Below are 20,360 nucleotides of genomic sequence, written 5' to 3'. Positions count from 1 at the left end.
TAAACTCTTCACAATTACAGCAGTATCTGTCAAAAACATAACTATCGGAAAAATATATTAACTCTATCATACCAGTATACAGCATAATTCAGAAAACGTACTATCACGTACAAAGGGAAGATAAGAACGTAACAGACATCATAAAATTCTCACACAGGCTTACTTGTGCTAACACAAGCGCACATAATAAGACATGTCTCCCCGTCCACGGCCTAGGTTATTTCAGAACGGAAGGCATTCTGGGTGAGAAAAGCAAACACCCTTCCTGCAACAACGATGCAGGCAACTACAAGCAAGTTTCTGAGTTACGGGGAGACTCGCCAACTACTACAGTACTGCCCATAACGAACCAATTAAAAATTTACAATTTTCGCTAGCAACGGCCACGAGAGCCGTAAACACAGCGCTGCGGCTTGTACGGCGAACAGTTTCTAATTCCACACAGCGAGCTTCAAATCAATATCCTGCCAAGTTCACACTAACTCCGTATTTCTGCGCATGGAATTTATCTACCATACGTGCCAACATTACTCGTCTGCTGCAGAATAACACCAACATTTTCCCCGTACCACTTACTGTTTCTCTCTACTATAGACTTCAACTAACATTCAAATAGCAGCTTGCAAGGCCCGGAACACAAAATGACACGGCCGGAGCATGTGTCATTCACTGAAAATGATGTATCTGACAATCTGTGTTAATTCGTTAAACATGGACGCCTACTGTAGCTTTGTAACGGATTAGAAACTATGTAAGTCTGAAAGCTTTCGTCACCATTGTCACTGAAGACAAAATCTTCTAGATCGTTAAGCCGCGTCATGCTCTTCTTCAAATTTCTTCTTCGGAATTTCTTCTTCACCATCTTCTGGTGTTGGCGGTTAGCTGAACACAGTCAAAGACAAGTGGCACGTTCACGTGTAAAAGGGAGTTTTCCCACGCTTGTTCTGAAGAGGTGGGGCTGTTGGGAAATTTTTTTCTGGCAATAAGTGCTCGGCCATCATCATTGGAAAGCTAGCGATGACAGACAGAAATAGAGAGGGTGAATGTTGATCAGAATACTATTATCGTGCGCATAGGTGGTTTCCAGGGCACTGTCTGAATTCGTCACGCACCGCGGCTGGGTATTTTCTTCATTCGTGGTGGAAATTCAGGAAACTGGAAGTCTAAAGCCCTCATCTCTATCGAAATTACGAGGGGAGTTCAATAAGTAAGGAAAAACTTCTTTTTAAAAGCAGTTTGGTTCTATTCAGGATTTCCGTACACCATATTATTCTCCACTCTTTTGACTACAAAACCTTGTTATTCAATATAATGTGACGGCATTACGCCACCTTACTGGGAGGGCCAGTATGTCTGCATTGTACCGCTCTACTGGTCGAAGTCGGAGTCAGCGTCTTGCTGCATCAGTAACCTCCCCGCCATCCGCGCACTGCTTCTCGCAGAGTGCATCCTTCATTGGGCCAGTCCAACCAAGTTTTTTTAGTTCTTCTAGAGCGCGCTGACATGTGTGAGGCCTTGTGTTGTCATGGAGAAGGAGAGGTTCGTTTGCATTTTTGTGGAGACGAGCACGGTGAAGTCGTTTCTTCAGTTTCCTGAGGGTAGCACAATACACTTCCGAGTTAATAGTCGCACCGTGAGGGAAGCCATTTTGAAGGATTTTGAAGCCACTTCATGGAACTACAGGGCCTGAAGCGAGAATATTCCACGATGTCTCATAACAAATTCCGCATTTCCCAGCCTAAACTGGCCGAAAAAACTAAAGTGTTGCACTACATAGTGAACGCCCCTCGTACTTTCGTTCTTAGGTATCTCAACCACTTATAGGGTTTTTCTTCTGCAAATGATACATTCTTTGGCTTGGACTCGCACGTTGTTGAAATGTGTATTCCAGCCGAAGTTTCCGTGATGTTCTGCTACAGTGTATCTCATACTTTCAATGACGATGACCCACCAACAGTAGCCGGAAAAGTTTTTTCCAGTAACCATAATTCTTTAGAACAAGAGTCCGTCCCGATAGCTAAGTGGTCAGCGTAACGGATTGCCGTCCTAATGGCCCGGGTTCGATTCCCGGCTGGGTCGGGGATTTTCTCCGCTCAGGGACTGGGTGTTGTGCTGTCTTCATCATCATTTCATCCCCATCCGGCGCGCAGGTCGCCCGTTGTGGCGTCGAATGTAATAAGACCTGCAACAAGGCAGCCGGACCCGCCCCGCAAAGGGCCTCCCGGCCAATGACGCCAAACGCTTATTTCCATTTCAGAACAAGAGCAGGAAAACTCCCTTTATAAATGAACGCACATTGGTCTATGGCAGTACTCAGCTAGCCATGGACACATGGATAACGGAATCACGCGGAAGGAATTATCCATTTCAAAGGAATCCTACCGAAATTTTATTAAGCGATTGAGGGAAATCACGAAAAACTTACGTCTACATGACTATTCTGCAATCCACATGTAAGTGCCTGCAGAGGGGTCAGGTAACCACTTTCAAGCTGTTTCTCTACTGTCACACAGCACGTGGGAAAAATATACGCCGGCCGAAGTGGCCGTGCGGTTACAGGCGCTGCAGTCTGGAACCGCAAGACCGCTACGGTCGCAGGTTCGAATCCTGCCTCGGGCATGGATGTTTGTGATGTCCTTAGGTTAGTTAGGTTGCGCTAGTTCTAAGTTCTAGGGGACTAATGACCTCAGCAGTTGAGTCCCGTAGCGCTCAGAGCCATTTGAACCATTTTTTGAAAAATATACACTTACAACTTTCCGTAACAGCTCTAGCTTCTATTGTTTCATTGTGACGAAAATTTTATTCTATGTACGCTGGCGCCAATACCAAAATTTTGGATGTTCAAATTCCATCCTCGCGAAAGCAATTCCAGTGTCTTGTCACTGTGCCATCTCAAAAAAATGGTTCAAATGGCTCTAAGCACTATAGACTTGACATCTGAGGTCATCAGTCCCCTAGGACTTAGAACTACTTAAACCTAACTAAACTAAGGACATCACACGCATCCATGCCCGAGGCAGGATTCGAACCTGCGACCGTAGCGGTCACGCGGTTCCAGACTGAAGCGCCTAGAACCGCTCGGCCACACGGGCCGGCGGTTAGTTAGGTTTAAGTAGTTCTGTGCCATCTCGCTCGTCTATTTTGTTGCAATCACTGGCAGCTACAGAAAAAGTGTAATACCAATCCTCAAAACACAAAGAGGCCGATCATAACGCTTAATCAATATGCTGCTTGATACCGTGACATAGACAGGCGCATTGTGTCTTCATCATTTGTAGGACAGAGTCGTTACAATTAAACTTTCGCAAATTGAGAGGGCTCTCATGAAAAAACTAATGATTGTAGGACAATGAACCTCTGTAGATATATTTTTACGACACGCGGAAGAGAAAGAACGGATAACCATTCAAAGAAACACATCTTAATTTTCACGTGAAATGGCAACATTTGTTAATTGCGTACCATGTTTAGTTTCTAGGTTACAAACGTTGCTCAATTTGACGACAACCTGCATCAACGACAACCTGGAATGGCACTAGAGATTGCACTTCTACTGCCCGACACATCTCAGGTGGGATGTTGGCTACCTACCTCGCTATGCTCATCTTCAACCTCCGACGTGCGATTGTGGACCACTGATAAAACCCTGTCCTTCAGGTAATCCCACAGCCAGAAACAACACGGTTTCCAAACTGTTGATCTTGGTGGCAACGCAGTTTGGAACGATCGGCCAATGATTCGGTTTTCTCCAAATGTGTTGAGAAGTAACCGACTGACCTCACGGGCAGTGTGAGGGTGAGCTCCATCGTGGATCAAAATAGATTAGTCCAAAGCACCTCTCTCCTGTAGAGCACGGATCACATGTTGGCGGAGTAGATTAGAGTAACATGTGTCGTTCTCGCTGCATATCCTCGGTCCTTGGTGTCCGAGTTCCTCCTACATCGCCGTACCAGTACCGGCGCCTAACGGCGAGTCATGACACTAACACTACTAACAACGCAAATCCTCCAGTGCAGAGTCTGAACATTATTTCTATAAAGTTGGGTACCCATACGCAAATAGTTTTCCGTCTACACTTGCTCAGGTAGCGAAAGTTTAATGATAAAAACACTCCATAGCAAGGGTTAACATCAGACCCGGAAACTACGTCGTTCTTAAGGGACAGAAATCATCAGACGTGACAATAGGTTCGTGTCTACCCCAAGAAAATGTAATTTTAGTGGTAAGTTGCTAGGGGACCAAACTTCTGAGACCATCGGTCCATAGGCTTACACTCTACTTAATCTAAGTTTAACTAACTTACGCTGAGGACTACACACGCACCCATGCCCGTGGGAGGACTCGAACTTCCGACGGCGGGAGCCGCGCGAACCGTGGGGTACCCAGGAAAACGTAGGGGTACCCAGAAAAACGTAATACGATCGTTACTATTCACAATATACACTGATGAGCCGAACCATTATGATCAGTGCATACCGCAAACCTGAATGCCACCTCCTGACGTTGCAGGCACGTGACGTGATAAGGAAGGTATATCCGAAGTAAGGAACCATTGTATCAACGATACGCGCCGCAAACGGGGAAACATACATAAGCGACTTTTACAAAGACATTATTTCTATGGCTCGGCACCTGGGAACGAGCATCTCGGAAACAGCGAAGCTGGTGGGATATTTGGGTGCTATTGCCGTGAACATCGATGGGAAGTGTTTGAAGGACGGTGAACCCATGTGTTGACAAGATGTTACACATCCTTGCTTCATAACAGGACGTGGAGATCGAAGGCTAGACCGCTCCGTAAAACAGGATAAACAACGATCTGTGGCAGATCTGACAACAGAGTGCAATGCACATGTGTTTTAGTGCACAATGTTGAACATGGTGTTCCACAGCGAACGACTCCTGTGTGTTACCATGTTCACTTAACGACATCGTCAATTACGATGGCAGAGGGCATGGGGTAGCCGAGAGTTGATCGTGGCTCAATGAAAACGTGTCGCTGGTCGGATGAATCGGATTTCTCGTTACACCAGTTCGATGGTCGTGTCTAAATACGCCGTCATCCAGGTGAACGGATGCTCGAAGTATGTTACGCACTACGGACGCATGCGTGTGGGCGCAGTATTATGCAATGGGTGCCATACAGCTGGGCTATTATCGGGCCTTCAGTGGTAATCGAACGCACCTGTGAACTATACGAACATTATTGCGCACCATCTGCGTCACTTCATGCTCGATGTCTATCTTGACTGCGATGGCATCTTCCATCAGCATAACCGTCCGTGGCACAAAGCCAGAATCGCGGTACAGTGGTTTGAGCAGCATGGTACTGAACTCACGTTGATGTCTCGGCCATTAAATTCGCCTCATCTGCACTCGAATGAACTGCGGGCTATCGGGCTGCAGTTCCGCACCAGCAAAACACCGGTCATTAATTCGTGGAAACTGTGTGACGTGTGCGTAGACTTCCGGTTCCACACACGTCCGAAAACCTGTCAAATCGCTACCGCACTGCTTCCGAAGACGGACCAACCGGCTATTAAACAGGTGGGCAAGACTTCTGGATCATCGGAGTATTTATATATAAACACCTGGCGGCTCCATGAGGCTGATCCCGGATGGTAGTATTATGTGTAGGGAAGTCGCAAGGGCCGGCCGAAGTGGCCGTGCGGTTAAAGGCGCTGCAGTCTGGCAGGACCGCTACGGTCGCAGGTTCGAATCCTGCCTCGTGCATGGATGTTTGTGATGTCCTTAGGTTAGTTAGGTTTCACTAGTTCTAAGTTCTAGGGGACTAATGACCTCAGCAGTTGAGTCCCATAGTGCTCAGAGCCATTTGAACCATTTTTGAAGTCGCAAGGCCAGGAAATTATAGGGACGTGCAAAAGCACCTGCGCAGAACTGAATCTAGTTATAAGGATGGCAACTGACCCAAAGCAACAATGTATTTCAAACAGTGCGCATAAACGCTAGGAAAGAAACATTGTTGTTCGACTACACGGTTGGACAGCAACCAGTGAAAACGGTTATGGCTTAAAATATCTAGGACTGTGCGTTCGGAACCAACTATAGTGGAATGATCAAATAAAACTAGCGGTAGGGAAGGCAGATACCAGACAAGTCATTGGATGAATCCTTAGGAAATGTAACTTATCCAGAAAGGCGATAGCTAAAAAAGCCCTCATTCGACTGAACCTGGGACACCTATCAGAGATTGATCCTTGAGACTCCCTGGGACACCTATCAGAAACAGAGAGAGATAGTGAGAGAGAGAGAGAAAGAGGTACAAAGAAGCAGTGCGTTTCGTCACAGGTTAGTTTAGTAAGTGTGACATCTTTACGGTGCTCTTCATCGCGCTCCCGTAGCAGACGTTGCAACAGAGGCATTTTGTATCATGTAGAACTTTACCATTGAAACTCCTACAGTTTAAGTTCCAAATCGAGTGGGGCAAAATATGACTTCTTCCGAAATACATCAGACGAAATAACCTCGAAGAGAAAAGTGAGAGAAATACGAGCTCTTAACGGAAGCCTGCAGATGGTAGTTCTTCCAAGGCATAATTCACGGATGCAAAAATCAAAGGCCGTTCGATAATGGCACATGTTGTACCATCTGTCTCTCACTGCAAAGTAATTTGCGATGTATATGTGTTGAAGCAGATGAAGGAAGTGCACGAAATTAACGACCACTGGGTTTCTATAATGCTAAATTGAAAAGTTAAATGAAATATGAAATTAAATATGCACTCTTATAAAAGATGTCTGCAAAATCTTCAACAGTTTACTTACCGTTTTTCAATAATGTTTTGGATAAAAGTTGGAGCGAGGTCCTAAAATTTTTAGCAAATGTCTTTGACCATATAATACGAGCCTCCTGTCTGGACAGTTACGGAAAGCAAATAAGTACTTTATTTCCACGAGAGTATACGTATCACTCCCACAAACTAAGATTTATTTATTTATTACCTTGTAATCTGTTACTTATAGTTTAAACACAGACTCTATTCACTTACACAAATTATTACTACCAACAGCATTTTTTTTTCATTTACAACGACGATTAATAATACAAGATGTATTACTCCACCCAACACAATAATACTTCCCAACATCATAATTATTTCTACTATTAGTAAATACTACACGTACTTCCAACTCTATCTACCAGTGTTACTCCCCAACTTGATTCTCTCCTGTTACACACCATAACTAACTGAAACAGATTATAAACAGTAAAATCACCAGTTCGTGTTTTGTCCACGAAGTTATTTAGGGTGGTCAGGAACAGTCTGTACAGCTTGTAAGGGTGTTGCAAGGTAGACTGAGCTGAGAAACAATTTCTAAGAAAAACCTTCGATACGTTGGGCGCCGTTTCCGAGTTAATTAGCATTGGAGTTAACCAATGAGACGTTTGTGCGCGCAAATTCAAGCGGCCCGCCAGAGACGGTGTCGCCAAACGTGTCCTTCGTTTGGTTTCCTAAAACCGAACAACAGAGCGATGCAAAAATTGGACATGGGGCGGTAATATGGATCGAATCCGGGCAAAAAGCTAAGCGGTCTCGTGCGCTATCATTCACGCTATGAGAACAGCTGACACTCGTTGTATCCGGCGGGCCGCTTGAATTGTCACGCGCAACGGTCTTAATGGCTAAGTTCAACGCTAATTAACTCGGAAACGGCGCAACTTATAGAATTTTTTCTTAAAAAATATTTCTCAGCATAACGTACCCTGCAACATCATTAGAAGCTTTTCAGACTGTTTCTTCCTTCCTGTACACCGTGTCTCGCAGATGCTTGCAATTTTGTTTTTGTAATGTGTAGATGGGGTCTGCCCACACAAATACTGTTCGTCACATGTTTCAAGCGACGCACAGTTTCAACGGAAAGTTTCATGTTGTTTCGCGTTACAAAAAAATGATTTTTAAAGCGGAATTTTACGTACCCATTAGATGGAGCGGCCCAAAGTAAGTCTAGTGCGATATTCGTTATATCGATATGTATTAATATGGACATTAGCTTCTATTTATTTATTACAGTCCACTTTCTAGATTACACCAAGGGACCGTTACATACAGAATTTTTAGAAAGTAAATTCGTTTTTGCGAATCAGTCTCTTTCTCTCTTAAAATATTACACCAATTGAATATAAAACACAATTCAGAGTAGCAATTTTGTCTATTCTAATACCCACTTAAAATTTTGTATTTCATTCACGCAGTAAATCGTCTATGTACAAAATGCATGGGCGAAATGCCACACGCTTGTCTGAATCCCCTGTTAGTGACGAAAGGTGATTGCTGTGTTTTCGTATAGAAAAACGGAATTGCAGTGTTTTCGTATAGAAAAACGGAACTGCAACTTATTCATGTGAGCAGAACACGGACAACGAGTAACCACCAGATGGAGTCTGCCGATAGCCGTAAGACGGACACTAACTAGCGATGGTAACTTTACCGTTCGCGAGCACTTGCGGGTCGTAAATTACTCCCGTGACAAGGCGGCTCCTCATACTCGACACGTTACACGGACAGCGAGCAACGCATACTGAAGCTGCTGGCGCAATCGACTCAAATGGTCATAACGACCTCGACATTTGCGACGACAGTGAAGAACAGGAGCACATGCCTTTCCGCCGCTGCTTTCCGGAATCCGGAAGAGTGGAGAGCGAAGCGGCAATCGATGCGCAGGCGGGGCGCTCGGGATCAATGGCGCGAGCACAGAGGGGCACAAATTTCATTCCTCTCCATCAGACGCCGCCGATTAACTGCCCAAGTGCAGTCTCCCGCTGCACACCTCCCACCCTGCACGTTAGTTTCCGAAATACCCTCAAGGAAATACGTTCCCCAGCCCCGGAAATAACGTACAAAAAAATTCACAGGCTGAAATAGACCAATGTACCTTACACGTTCTTAAAATTCAGAAACAGCAAGGAACGGTAGTAAGGAAGCCATCTCACTAATTTACATGTAAATTCGTCTCCATTCGGAAAAAGAAAGTTTTTAAATAATGGTTTATGTCATTTCGGATCTGGTGGGCACTTATCTTCTTATAGTGTCAACACGTGCCCTTCTAAGTGATTTCTGCCGCAAAGCAACGTGCTTTCGTGGTTACAACAGGTGCCCTGGCCTGCAAGATTGCCTGATCTGTCACCAACTGAACATGTATGGGACACGGTGAAAAAGAAACTTACTCGTTCTCTACGGCCTGCAAGAATTGCAGAAGTGCAACAACAGAAGCGAGATGCTTGGGACAGTCTATCGCAGGATGCCATTCGGCACCATTATGATTTGCATTTGCCGCCAAAGGGGGGTACTCCCTGTACTGATGTGACTATTCGAGTACTATTTACTGTAACATGTGTGTTTCATTTGGTCTGAATTTGTTATCATATACTCCTACGAAGATGAACTACCCGACAGGTAGTCCGTCACCCCACTTGTTAACAAAACGACCTTGTCCTTGAGGACACTGCATCTTTTCCGACACTGTATGTTGATTCCTAAAAAGGAGCCATCCAATTTCCAAAGAGTTCCTAATACGCGAGTGTTATACTTTTAAAAGCGAGTTTAGTTCATAAAATAATATATTGATTGCACCAACAAGTTTTTTTTTTACAATATTCTACTCACATTTTAGTACTTTTCCGCGTAGCTTCTCCTTCTGTTTAAATATTCGTTATATCAAAAAATCTACCTCGAAGAATTATGGTGAAATCCATGCCTTATTGTTGGTTTTAACTTCGATTCAGGAATCAGCAAAACCACGTCCTTTTATCACTACGTTCTGGTCAAGGATTTCATCTGTCTCCTCTCTGTGACGTATTAGGGCTGATGTTCTGTCCCGGGATACTGCTCTGACAAAATGATTGGCAGCTAGTTGTTTACAATAGCGTTGCCATAGCAACAACTAGTCGTTGAGGCTCGTCATGCCTCACGGCTGCCATACCGCTCTGCTAATTCAAGGCCCGCTTACCGCAGTCATCGTTAAATTTAATGCTATACGGTGCCACGTACAAATGTTATCCGTGAACACTTGGACTGGAATGGACGGTAATTGTCATCTAGGACCCGCATTTCTACCAGCACGAAGCTTACTATCAGTTCCTGCGTTTCAAAGCTTCGTAAGTGCTGGACACAGCTCTGCTTCTTGTAGACACAAACCTCTGGTTCCAGCGTGCTGGAGCCCCGGCACATTCCGGTTCTGACACGCGGGTTTACTGTCAAACACATTGCACAAGACCCGTTGCGATACAGTTCCGCACTGTGACTAACTTAATAAAATACGGGGTTAAAGACTATCGGAACAGATTTGTGATTTCCTAGCAGAGAGGACTCAACACGTCGCTCTGAACAGGTGGAAGTCAACAGATGTAATAATAAATTCCAGAGTACCTAAATGGACTGTTACAGAGCCGACACTGTTTACAATGTATACAGGGTGTCCCATGAGGAATGGTCAGTATACAGGGACACGGCACAACCATTTGGAGGAAAATGATGCAGTAAACATGGACTATAAAATGCATACCTTAAGAACTATGTATGAGCACTTCTCCATCTTCGATACAACGAAACAGATCTCTTCTACTCCAAGCTATCTGCCTTCCATCTTTTGAGAGGAGATAGTACAGATCAAAACATGAAAAAACTGCCTAATAATCGTGGACTGTAAAATGCTTAACTTAGGAGTAATGAGCACTTGTTCAGTAGAAGAGATGTTTCACAGAAGCTAAGATGAACAAGAGCTCATAGGTCCTAAGATACGCACTTTAGAGCCCATGTTTAATAGACACTTCTCTTTTATTTTTCGGTCCATACCAGCATCTCTGAAAATACTGAAAGCCAAGAGCTTACATTCGAAGACAAAGGTTTCACAGCATCAAAGTTGACGAAGTGCTCACAGTTCTTAAGGTATGCATTTAAGAGACCATGTTTACTAGACTTTTTTGCTTCCAGTAACCATTTCTGTCATATCCCCGAATATTGACTATTCCTCCTGGAACACCCTGTGAAAAATGATGTAATGACATCGGATGTTCCACGAGGCTGTTGTACATGGAGAAGTAGCGAAATGTAGGAAAAACTGCATATCATGACGACTGGTGCATAAATATGCAGACAGATCCATTATTGTTCAGTTACGATGCGTTGGAAGCAGTAACAGCGGTCAAATATCTAGGAGTGACCGCGTGAAGCGACGAAGTGCGATCTACATATGCATCTATAATATCCAAGCCACCTTACGCTGTGCGGCGGAGGGTACTTTGTGTACCACTGCCACTTCCACTTTTCTTGTTCCAGTCACAAGTGGTTCGCGGGAAGAACTATTGCTGGTAAGCCCTTGTCTACGCCCGAATCTCTCTAATTTTACTGTCATGGTCTCTTCGCGAGATATATGTAGGAAGAAGCAATATGTTGATCAACTGTTGTAGAAACGTACGCTCTCGGAACGTCAACAGTACAGCACGCAGTAATGCAGAACACCTCTCTTACACCGTCTGCCACGGGAGTTGGCTAAGCAGCTCTATGACGCTTACCAAATGAACCTGTTACGAAACGCGCTGCTCTTCTTTGGATCTTCTCTATTTTCTCTATAATCCTATCTCGTGCGGAGCCCAGACTGACGAGCTGTGTTCTTGTCTTGGTAGAACGAATCTTCTGTAAGCTACTTCCTTTGTGAGTGGACTATATTGCCTGAGGATTCTTCCAACGAATCCCAGTGTGTCATTTGCTTTACCTACGATTAGTTTCATGTGGTCGTCCCATTTTAAATCGCCACGAACGCATACTCCTCCATATTTTATGACTGTGACTGCTTCCAGTGACTGTTTTGCAATCGTGTAATCATACAATAATGAGTTTCTGTTTATTTATGCGTAAGACTTACATTTGTTAATGCTAAGGGTCAACTGCACCATACGCCGATCCTCTGCAGGTCTTCCGGATTTTCGCTACAGTTTTCTAGAGTAGTATTCAACAGCAAAATCCCCGATAATCTTCATGGAACTTACGACGTTGTCAACTAGATCACATGTAGGCCCAAGACCAAATCGGTTCGACCCTAGACGACTGGAAAACTGTGGCCTGGTCACATGGAGCCTGATTTCAGTTGGTAATAGCTGATGGTAGGGTTCGAGTGTCGCGCAGACCCCTAGAAGATATGAATCTAAGTTGTCAACAAGTTACTGTACAAGTTGGAGGTGGCTCCAAAATGCTGTGAGCTGTGTTTACATGTAATGGACTCGATCCTCTGTTCGAACGAAATCAATCACTGACTGGAAATGGTTACGTTCGGCTCCTTGGAGACCATTTGCAGCCAAGCAACGACGGAATTTTTTGGATGCAAAGTGCCATCTCATTGGTTGCTCGCGACTGGTTTGAAGAATATTCTGGACAATTCGAGAAAATGAGCATTTGCCCACGAAAAGTAAACGTCCTGAGTTCGAGTCTCGGTCTGGCACACAGTTTTAATCTGTCAGGAAGTTTCAATTCGATCAAATGATTCGGCGACAGACCGCCCGACATGAAGCCATCGAACATTTATGGGACATAACCGACAACACTTTCGCAACTATAGGCGGCTATAGAGGCAGCATGGCTCAGCATTTCTGCAAAGGACTTCTAACGACTTGTTGAGTCCATACTACGTCGAGTTGCGGCACTACGCCGGGCAAAAGAAGGATTAGGAGGTATCCCATGACGTCTGTCACCTTAGTTTATACATCCGCTTGGTCATTTATAAGTAATGGGAAACTTAATGGTCCAATAACACTGCCTTTGGGTACGCCCGAAGTTACTTTTACGTGTGAACATTTCCCTCTGTTGAGAATGACAAGCTGTATTCTGTTTGCTAGAAACTGTGTAATCCGGTCACACAGCTCGTCTGATATTCCGTACGCTCGTATTTTGTTCATTTGGTGGCAGTGCGTAACTGTTTCGAACGCGTCCGGAAGTCAAGGGACATAGCATAGCCAGCCGCTGTGGCCGAGCGGTTCTAGGCGCTTCAGCACAGAACCGCGGTGCTGCTACAGTCGCAGGTTCGAATCCTGCCTCGGGCATGGATGTGTGTGATGTCCTTAGGTTACTTAGGTTTACATAGTTCTAAGGCTAGGAGACTGATGACCTCGAAGTCCCATAGTGTTTAGAGCCATCTGACACAGCATCAACCTGGGCACCGGTATCTACAGCTTTCTGGGTCTCCTGGACGAACAAAGCGAGCTGGATTGCGCACGATTGTTGTTTTCGGAATCCGTGTTGATTCCTACAGCGGAAATGTCCGGCCTCCACAAATGACGGAATAAATATTGTATAAATGCAGATGCCAGGATCAGATTCAGTGGGAGAATCGTAAGGACATCCTAGCATGTTCCTCTTCAATCTGGAACCACTAGAGGGTAGGATTAATACAAGAGACGGAACGGCGCATTTCGTCAAGGTATCATTTAGTAAGTACGAGAGTGTTACTGAAATGTTCATCCAACTCTAGTGGCAGACGCTACAATAGGCGCTCTGCAGCACAGGTTTAGTGCTGCGTTCTGGAATGTGTTGTACAAAGAGTCGCGTAACATATTGTTCCCCCCCCCCCCCCCACCCATACGCGTCTCGCAATACGACCACTACTGGAAAGATAAGAGAATACGAGAATGAGTTCAAACGCAGGCTAACCAACAGCCATTCTTCCCACACACCATTCGCCGATGGAACAGGAAAAAGGAATACGAGAATGACTTCATACGCAGGCTAACCAACAGCCATTCTTCCCACACACCATTCGCCGATGGAACAGCAAAAAGGAATACGAGAATGACTTCATACGCAGGCTAACCAACAGCCATTCTTCCCACACACCATTCGCCGATGGAACAGGAAAAAGGAATACGAGAATGACTTCATACGCAGGCTAACCAACAACCATTCTTCCCACACACCATTCGCCGATGAAACAGGAAAAAGGAATACCAGAATGACTTCATACGCAGGCTAACCAACAGCCATTCTTCCCACACACCATTCGACGATGGAACAGGAAAAAGGAATACGAGAATGACTTCATACGCAGGCTAACCAACAACCATTCTTCCCACACACCACTTGTCGATGGAACAGGAAAAGGGAGACAGGATAGTGAAACCAGTGAGGTACAGATGCAGTTGCCTTTAATACAATTAAATACGTGTGTTGCTATTTGTTTTCAGAAAATTATAGGCGGTTCAGGCACATGACAGGAAATTCCGAATAAAAAGGATGAATGTGTGTCCTACCGTTCCTCCGAGTCTCTCTGTGAGGCCCAGAAATACCGTGTATCCCCTACCGCAATTACAGTAGGCAAGTAAATACAAGAAAAATCGTATTTATTGGAGTGTAATAAATCCGAATAACCAGAAATCCTTATTCCAAGGTTCTTTCATTCGGCTCGTCTTACGCGATTCTCGCGTTTGAGCAATGTATGAAGGAATGTTTAATATATTCGCCGAGGAGAGACTGCGATCCTATTTCAGATTGAGATGAATAATGCAGAAGATGCAAACCCGTCGCCAGAGGCGAGCAGAGTGCATAACCCGTATGCAGGGTCGTCGAATTATGCGGTAAATAGCAGCGCTGCAGCCGCCACGTGATTCTGCGATCTACACAGGAGCCACTCTGCTCCGTGCCGTCCTGGCTGTGCTTCCGGCACTGCAACCCTCACCAAACAGGTGTGAAAGAGTCAATACCACAAGATAACACGATGATTTACACCTCTCTAAATTACTAGCACCCCGGAATTCGACACTAGTTATAGGTTGCCTATCTAATGGCTTCCAGGGGCAACAAAATTTGATTTTCAGTTAATTATTGACCGAACTGAAAAATATAAAATGCTGTCATAATCTACTACAATATCCTTGAGTATCAGACACGACGTTCTAATTTATTACTTCTTTACTACTGACTATTTGCAAACAGTATCCACATATACCACTGAATGTACCTGCAAAATTATATCACTGTACGACAAACAATTCAGGAGATATGACGTCATAAATATTTTGATGCGTGAAAAACTAGCTTGCGGTTAAAATCGCGGGCAAACTGCCAATATTATACTCATCCTGTGTTGAGCATTAGTTCAAACCTTTTCCAAGCCTCTTCTCGCTTAAACTCTTAACGGCAGATTATGTAACATACTAACTCATTTGTAAAGAAATCTTATCTGTGATTCTGTGTTATACATCGGAGTTCGATTCTTTAAAGATTCCCAGGTTTACTGGTACAAATCAGTTGTGACAGGCGTTACACGATGATTACTTTTATCTGTTACTAAAAACACAACAACACTAGTGTAAAATATTGGGATGCCTTACTTTATTGTTTAACTGTGTTTAGGCTCTCGAATTTTAACTCAAAAATAGAAAAATTCAACAAATAATTCTAGGGGGTATATGAAATGTAATTAAGTTCATCTACCTAGCACTTGCATACGACCCTGTAAAAATTTAAGCAATTCGTACAAAGGAGTTACTGAAACAAATCTTTCAGAGAAAACAGAGTATATAATCGGTCTCAAAATTTCAGCTGAAGATGCTAAAATCGTGACAAACATAAAAAACACCAAAACATATAGAAACACAAATAGGTAAAATAGAAAGGGAAGTGAATTTAAATACCTTGATGAAAATAAGAAACAGAATGAATTACAAACTTCTTCAATAGACGTAAAAATATTTACATCAATAAGTGCAAAAAAATGGTTCAAAAGGCTCTGAGCACTATGGGACTTAACATCTGTGGTCATTAGTCCCCTAGAACTCAGAACTACTTAAACCTAACTAACCTAAAGACATCACACACACCCATGCTCGAGGTAGGATTCGAACCTGCGACCGTAGCAGTCGAGCGGTTCCGGACTGCGCGCCTAGAACTGCTAGACCACCGCGGCCGGCTCAATAAGTGCACCTCTATAAACAATAATATAACAAAAACAAAGCAAATCTCTGGGTTCTGACTCTGATGGCCCACTGGGGACCGACGGACCACCGTACGTACCATCCTCTGCCAATAGCGTAACTGGATGCAGCATGGACGAGCGTGGCACCACCACACCGCTCTACCTGCCGTTGTCGGCTTTCTTGGCTTTGGAGCCGCTGCTCCTCATCCAAGTGGCTCCTCAATTGGCATTACGAAGCTGAACAGATCCCGTGCCAGTCCTCCCACCAAGGAAAACATCATCCCTGGCAGTACCGAGAATTGAACCTGGGTCGTCCGCATAGCAGCCAGACACGCTGATCATTGACAACTAAACTAAAACACTATCCTAGAATGATACGGCCGGCATGTGTATATGCATGCGATTACTGAACACTAAACCACAAGCTGCATATACTAGAGGTAACTGAAAATTGGATCGTTCCGGAAACAACACGCGCAAGCATTCAGATTGTGTTAACGCCATCAGCTTTCACGTCACCTCTATTGACATTACTTGAGAATTAATCAAGCTCATCTCAAATTACATTAAAGAGCCAAAGAAACTGGTACACCTGCCTAATATCGTGTAGGGGCTCCGCGAGCACGCAGAAGTGCCGCAACACGACGTCGCATGGACTCGACTAATGTCTGAAGTAGTGTTGGAGGAAAGTGCCATCATGAATCCTACAGGGCTGTCCAGAGATCCGTCAGAGTACGAGGGGTCTCTTCTGAACAGCACGTTGCAAGGCATCCCACATACGCTCAATGATGTTTATGTCTGGGGAGTTTCGTGGCTAGTGGAAGAGTATGAACTCAGTGTTGCTGGAGCCGCTCTGTAGCAATTCTGGACGTATGGGGGTCGCACAGTCCTGATGCAATTGCCCAAGTCTGTCGGAGTGTACAATGGACATGAATTGATGCGGGTGATCAGACAGCATGCTTACGTACGTGTCACCTGTCAGAATCGTATCTAGATGTATCAGGAGTCCCATATCCCTCCAACTGCACACGCCCCACATCATTACAGAGCCTCCACCATCTTGAACAGTCCCTGCTGACATGCAGGGTCCACGGATTCATGAGGCTGTGTCATGAGGCTTTGTGTCGTACAGTCATAAAGGGTACACGAGTGGACATTCGGCTCCGAAAGGCCATATCGATTATGTTTCGTTGCATAGTTCGCACACTGACACTTGTTGATCACCCAGCGTTCAAATCTGCTGCAATTTGCGGAAGGGTTGCGCTTATGTCACGTTGAACGATTCTCTTCAGTCATCGTTGGTCCCGTTCTTGCAGGATCTTTTTCCAGCCGCAGCGATGTCGGAGAGTTGATATTTTACCGGATTCCTAGTATTCACGGTACACTCGTGAAATGGTCGTACGGGAAAATCCCCACTTCATCGCTACCTCGGAGATGCTGTGTCCCATCGCTCGTGAGCCGACTATTAACACCACGTCAAACTCACTTAAATCTTGATAACCTGCCATTGTAGCAGCAGTAACCGATCTTAGAACTGCGCCACACACTTGTTGTTTTATATGGACGTTGCCGTCGGCAGCGCCGTATCCTGCCTGTTTACACACGCTATGTAATCGAAAGTATCCGGACATCTGGCTGAAATTACTTAGAAGTTCGTGGCGACCTCCGTCTGTGATGCTGGAATTCAGTATGGTGTTGGCCCACCCTTAGCCTTGATGACAGCTTCCACTATCGCAACCATACGTTCAATCAGGTGCTCGAAGGTTTCTTGGGGAATGGCAGCTCATTCTTCACGGAGTGCTGCACTGAGGAGAGGTATCGATGTCGGTCGGTGAGGCCTGGCACGAAGTCGGCGTTCCAAAACATCCCAAAGGTGTTCTATAGGATTCAGGTCTGGAATCTGTACAGGCCGATCCATTATAGGGATGTTATTGTCGTGTAACCACTCCGCCACATACCCGTGCATCATTCGCCATACACACACTCAGCTATCGGATCACCACATTGTGTACCGTGATTCGTCACCTCATACAACGTTTATCCACTGTTCAATCGACCAATGTTTACACTCCTTACAGCAAGCGAGGCGTTGTTTGGCATTTACCGGCGTGATGTGTGACTTATATGTAGCCGCTCGACTATGAAATCCAAGTTTTCTCACCTCTCGGCTAACTGTCATAGTACTTGCAGTGTATTCTGATGTAGTTTGGAATTCCTGTGTGATGGTCTGGGTAGATGTCTGCCTATTACACATTACTACCCTCTTCAACTGTCGGTGGTCTTTGTCAGTCAACAGACGAGGTCGGCCTGTACGCTTTTGTGCTGTACGCGTCCCATCACGTTTCTTCTTCACTATCACATCGGAAACAGTTGACCTAGGGATGATTAGGAGTGTGGAAATCTTGGGTACAGACGTATGACACAAGTGACACCCAATCACCTGACCACGTTCGAAGTCCGATTTCCGCGGAGCGCCCCATTCTGCTCTCTCACGATGTCTAATGACTGCTGAGTCGGCTGATATGGAGTACCTGGGTGTAGGTGGCAGCACAATGCACCTAATATGTAAAACGTGTGTTTTTGGGGGTATCCGGATACTTTTGATCACATAGTGTACCTCTGTGTTTGAATATGCATGCCTGTACCAGTTTCTTTGGCGCTTCAGTGTAAAATTACCATTGGTTTGGCATGTCTGTCTGATACGTTACATAACCCCCTTTCCATTTGAAAATTACGAGTTGTGTCCAAGATGATGGCTTCCAAAATGGCCGCCATGTTGATAACACAAGCTCTCGACTTGCGGGGTTTGCTGTTTTGCTACATTTCCTCCATTTCTCCCTGTCGTTGACATCTTCTGGTCTTAATCCAACAACGAGTATGTCTCCCGTGTCGTTGTCAGTCCATCTCTTGCCGGTCTTGGCTCTGAGCACTATGGGACTTAACATCTATGGTCATCAGTCTCTTTCCGGTCTTCCTCGTGGTCTTGTTCCTCCTGGGTTGATGTGGAGCGCTGTTTTTGCGACTGAGTTGTCTTGCTTTCTCATGACGTGGCCGTACCAGCGGTGATGGGCTTCCCTCACTTTGTCGGTGATCGGCGCGACACTAAACCTTTGCCGGACGTCTGTATTTTTCACGTGGTCACATCGTGTCAGCCCCATGGACCAACGAAGCATCTTCATCTCCATGGCGTGTAACGTTTGCTCCTGTTGTTTCGTCATAAAGCGACACTCAGTCCCATACATTGCTGCTGGGCGTACAATGGCCTTATATACCTTTGCCTTTAGGTACTGAGGCATCTTTTTGTAGCAGACGACTCCAGTGACCTGGCTCCACTTGAGCCAAGCTGCATTCACCCTCATCCGAATATCAAAAGTTGTGTCGCAGTCTGAGGTGACGAGAGACCCTAGGTACTTAAAATGCATCAAGTCCTAAGGTAGGATCAGGACTAGTAAATGGTGGATGCGTAAACTCTTTGCTGCTGATGTTATGAAAGTAGTCTGTCCAACGCTCGAGAACAGATTGCTTATCTCTTAGCAGTTTGGCGTCGGCTCCCATGTCACACTACTACTGTGTTTTTTTAGCAGGATGGTACCACACATACGGACAGCCTGTGCAGTTAGTGGGGTTTGTAGAACGTAAGGTGGGTACTCACAGGAGTGCAGGCACTCGACGATGGTGGTGGCGTCAATGAAGTAGCCGCCGCAGAGCGTGCACAAGATGTAAGGGTTGAGCTCGCGCAGCAGCAGACGTCCCGTTGCCGACCGCGCTGCCTCCATCGCTATCTGCAAGCACAACACCGGCGACGAGTTAAGCATCATCTCCACACTCATGAGGGAGGATCATACTACTCATCACCTTTCCTGTTCCACTCACAAATGCTGCGAGAAGCAAATCTAATTTCAAATACTCTTTTCGCTTCAATCACTGCCGTTATTATTACTATTCATAAAACACTGGTGTGCAAAACTTCAAGATGAAAATAACTTTCGCACAATGAGTCACTGCAAAGTAACATAGCTCGATGAAACTGGGACCATACGGAAAGAACTGCTACAATATAGTATAGAAGGTAATTGAAAGAAATACATCTACATCGATACTCTGTAAGTCACATTTAAGTGCCTGGAAGAGGGTTCATCCAACCACCTTCACAATTCTCTATTATTCCAATCTCGTATAGCGCGAAAAGAATGAACACCTATAACTTTCCGTACGAGCTCTGATTTCCCTTATTTTATCGTGGTGATCGTTCCTCCCTATGCAGGTCGGTGTCAAAATTTTTTCGCATTCGGAGGAGAAAGTTGGTGATTGGAATTTCGTGAGAAGATTCCGTCGCAACGAAAAACGCCTTTCTTTTAATTATGTCCAGCCCAAATCCTGCATCATTTCTGTGACACTCTCTCCCATATTTAGCGATAATACAAAACGTGCTGCCTTTGG

The 20,360-nt window shown here is 45.0% G+C and overlaps 1 protein-coding gene across 1 annotated transcript in view; it reads right to left on the bottom strand.

Moving 5' to 3' along the window:
- Nucleotides 1-19,750, bottom strand: part of LOC126471113 (protein suppressor 2 of zeste-like) — an 84,030-nt gene extending 64,280 nt beyond the window's left edge. Inside the window, exon 1 of the mRNA XM_050099194.1 lies at nucleotides 19,573-19,750. Within this exon, the coding sequence (XP_049955151.1) occupies nucleotides 19,573-19,750 (178 nt within the window). The remainder of the gene's footprint in view (nucleotides 1-19,572) is intronic.
- Between the last annotated feature and the right edge of the window lie 610 nt (nucleotides 19,751-20,360).

This window comes from Schistocerca serialis, chromosome 3, assembly GCF_023864345.2.
Source record: "Schistocerca serialis cubense isolate TAMUIC-IGC-003099 chromosome 3, iqSchSeri2.2, whole genome shotgun sequence".
Taxonomy (NCBI): domain Eukaryota; kingdom Metazoa; phylum Arthropoda; class Insecta; order Orthoptera; family Acrididae; genus Schistocerca; species Schistocerca serialis.
The sequence above is the reverse complement of the archived record's forward strand: the minus strand, read 5'-3'. Positions and strand labels throughout refer to the sequence as shown.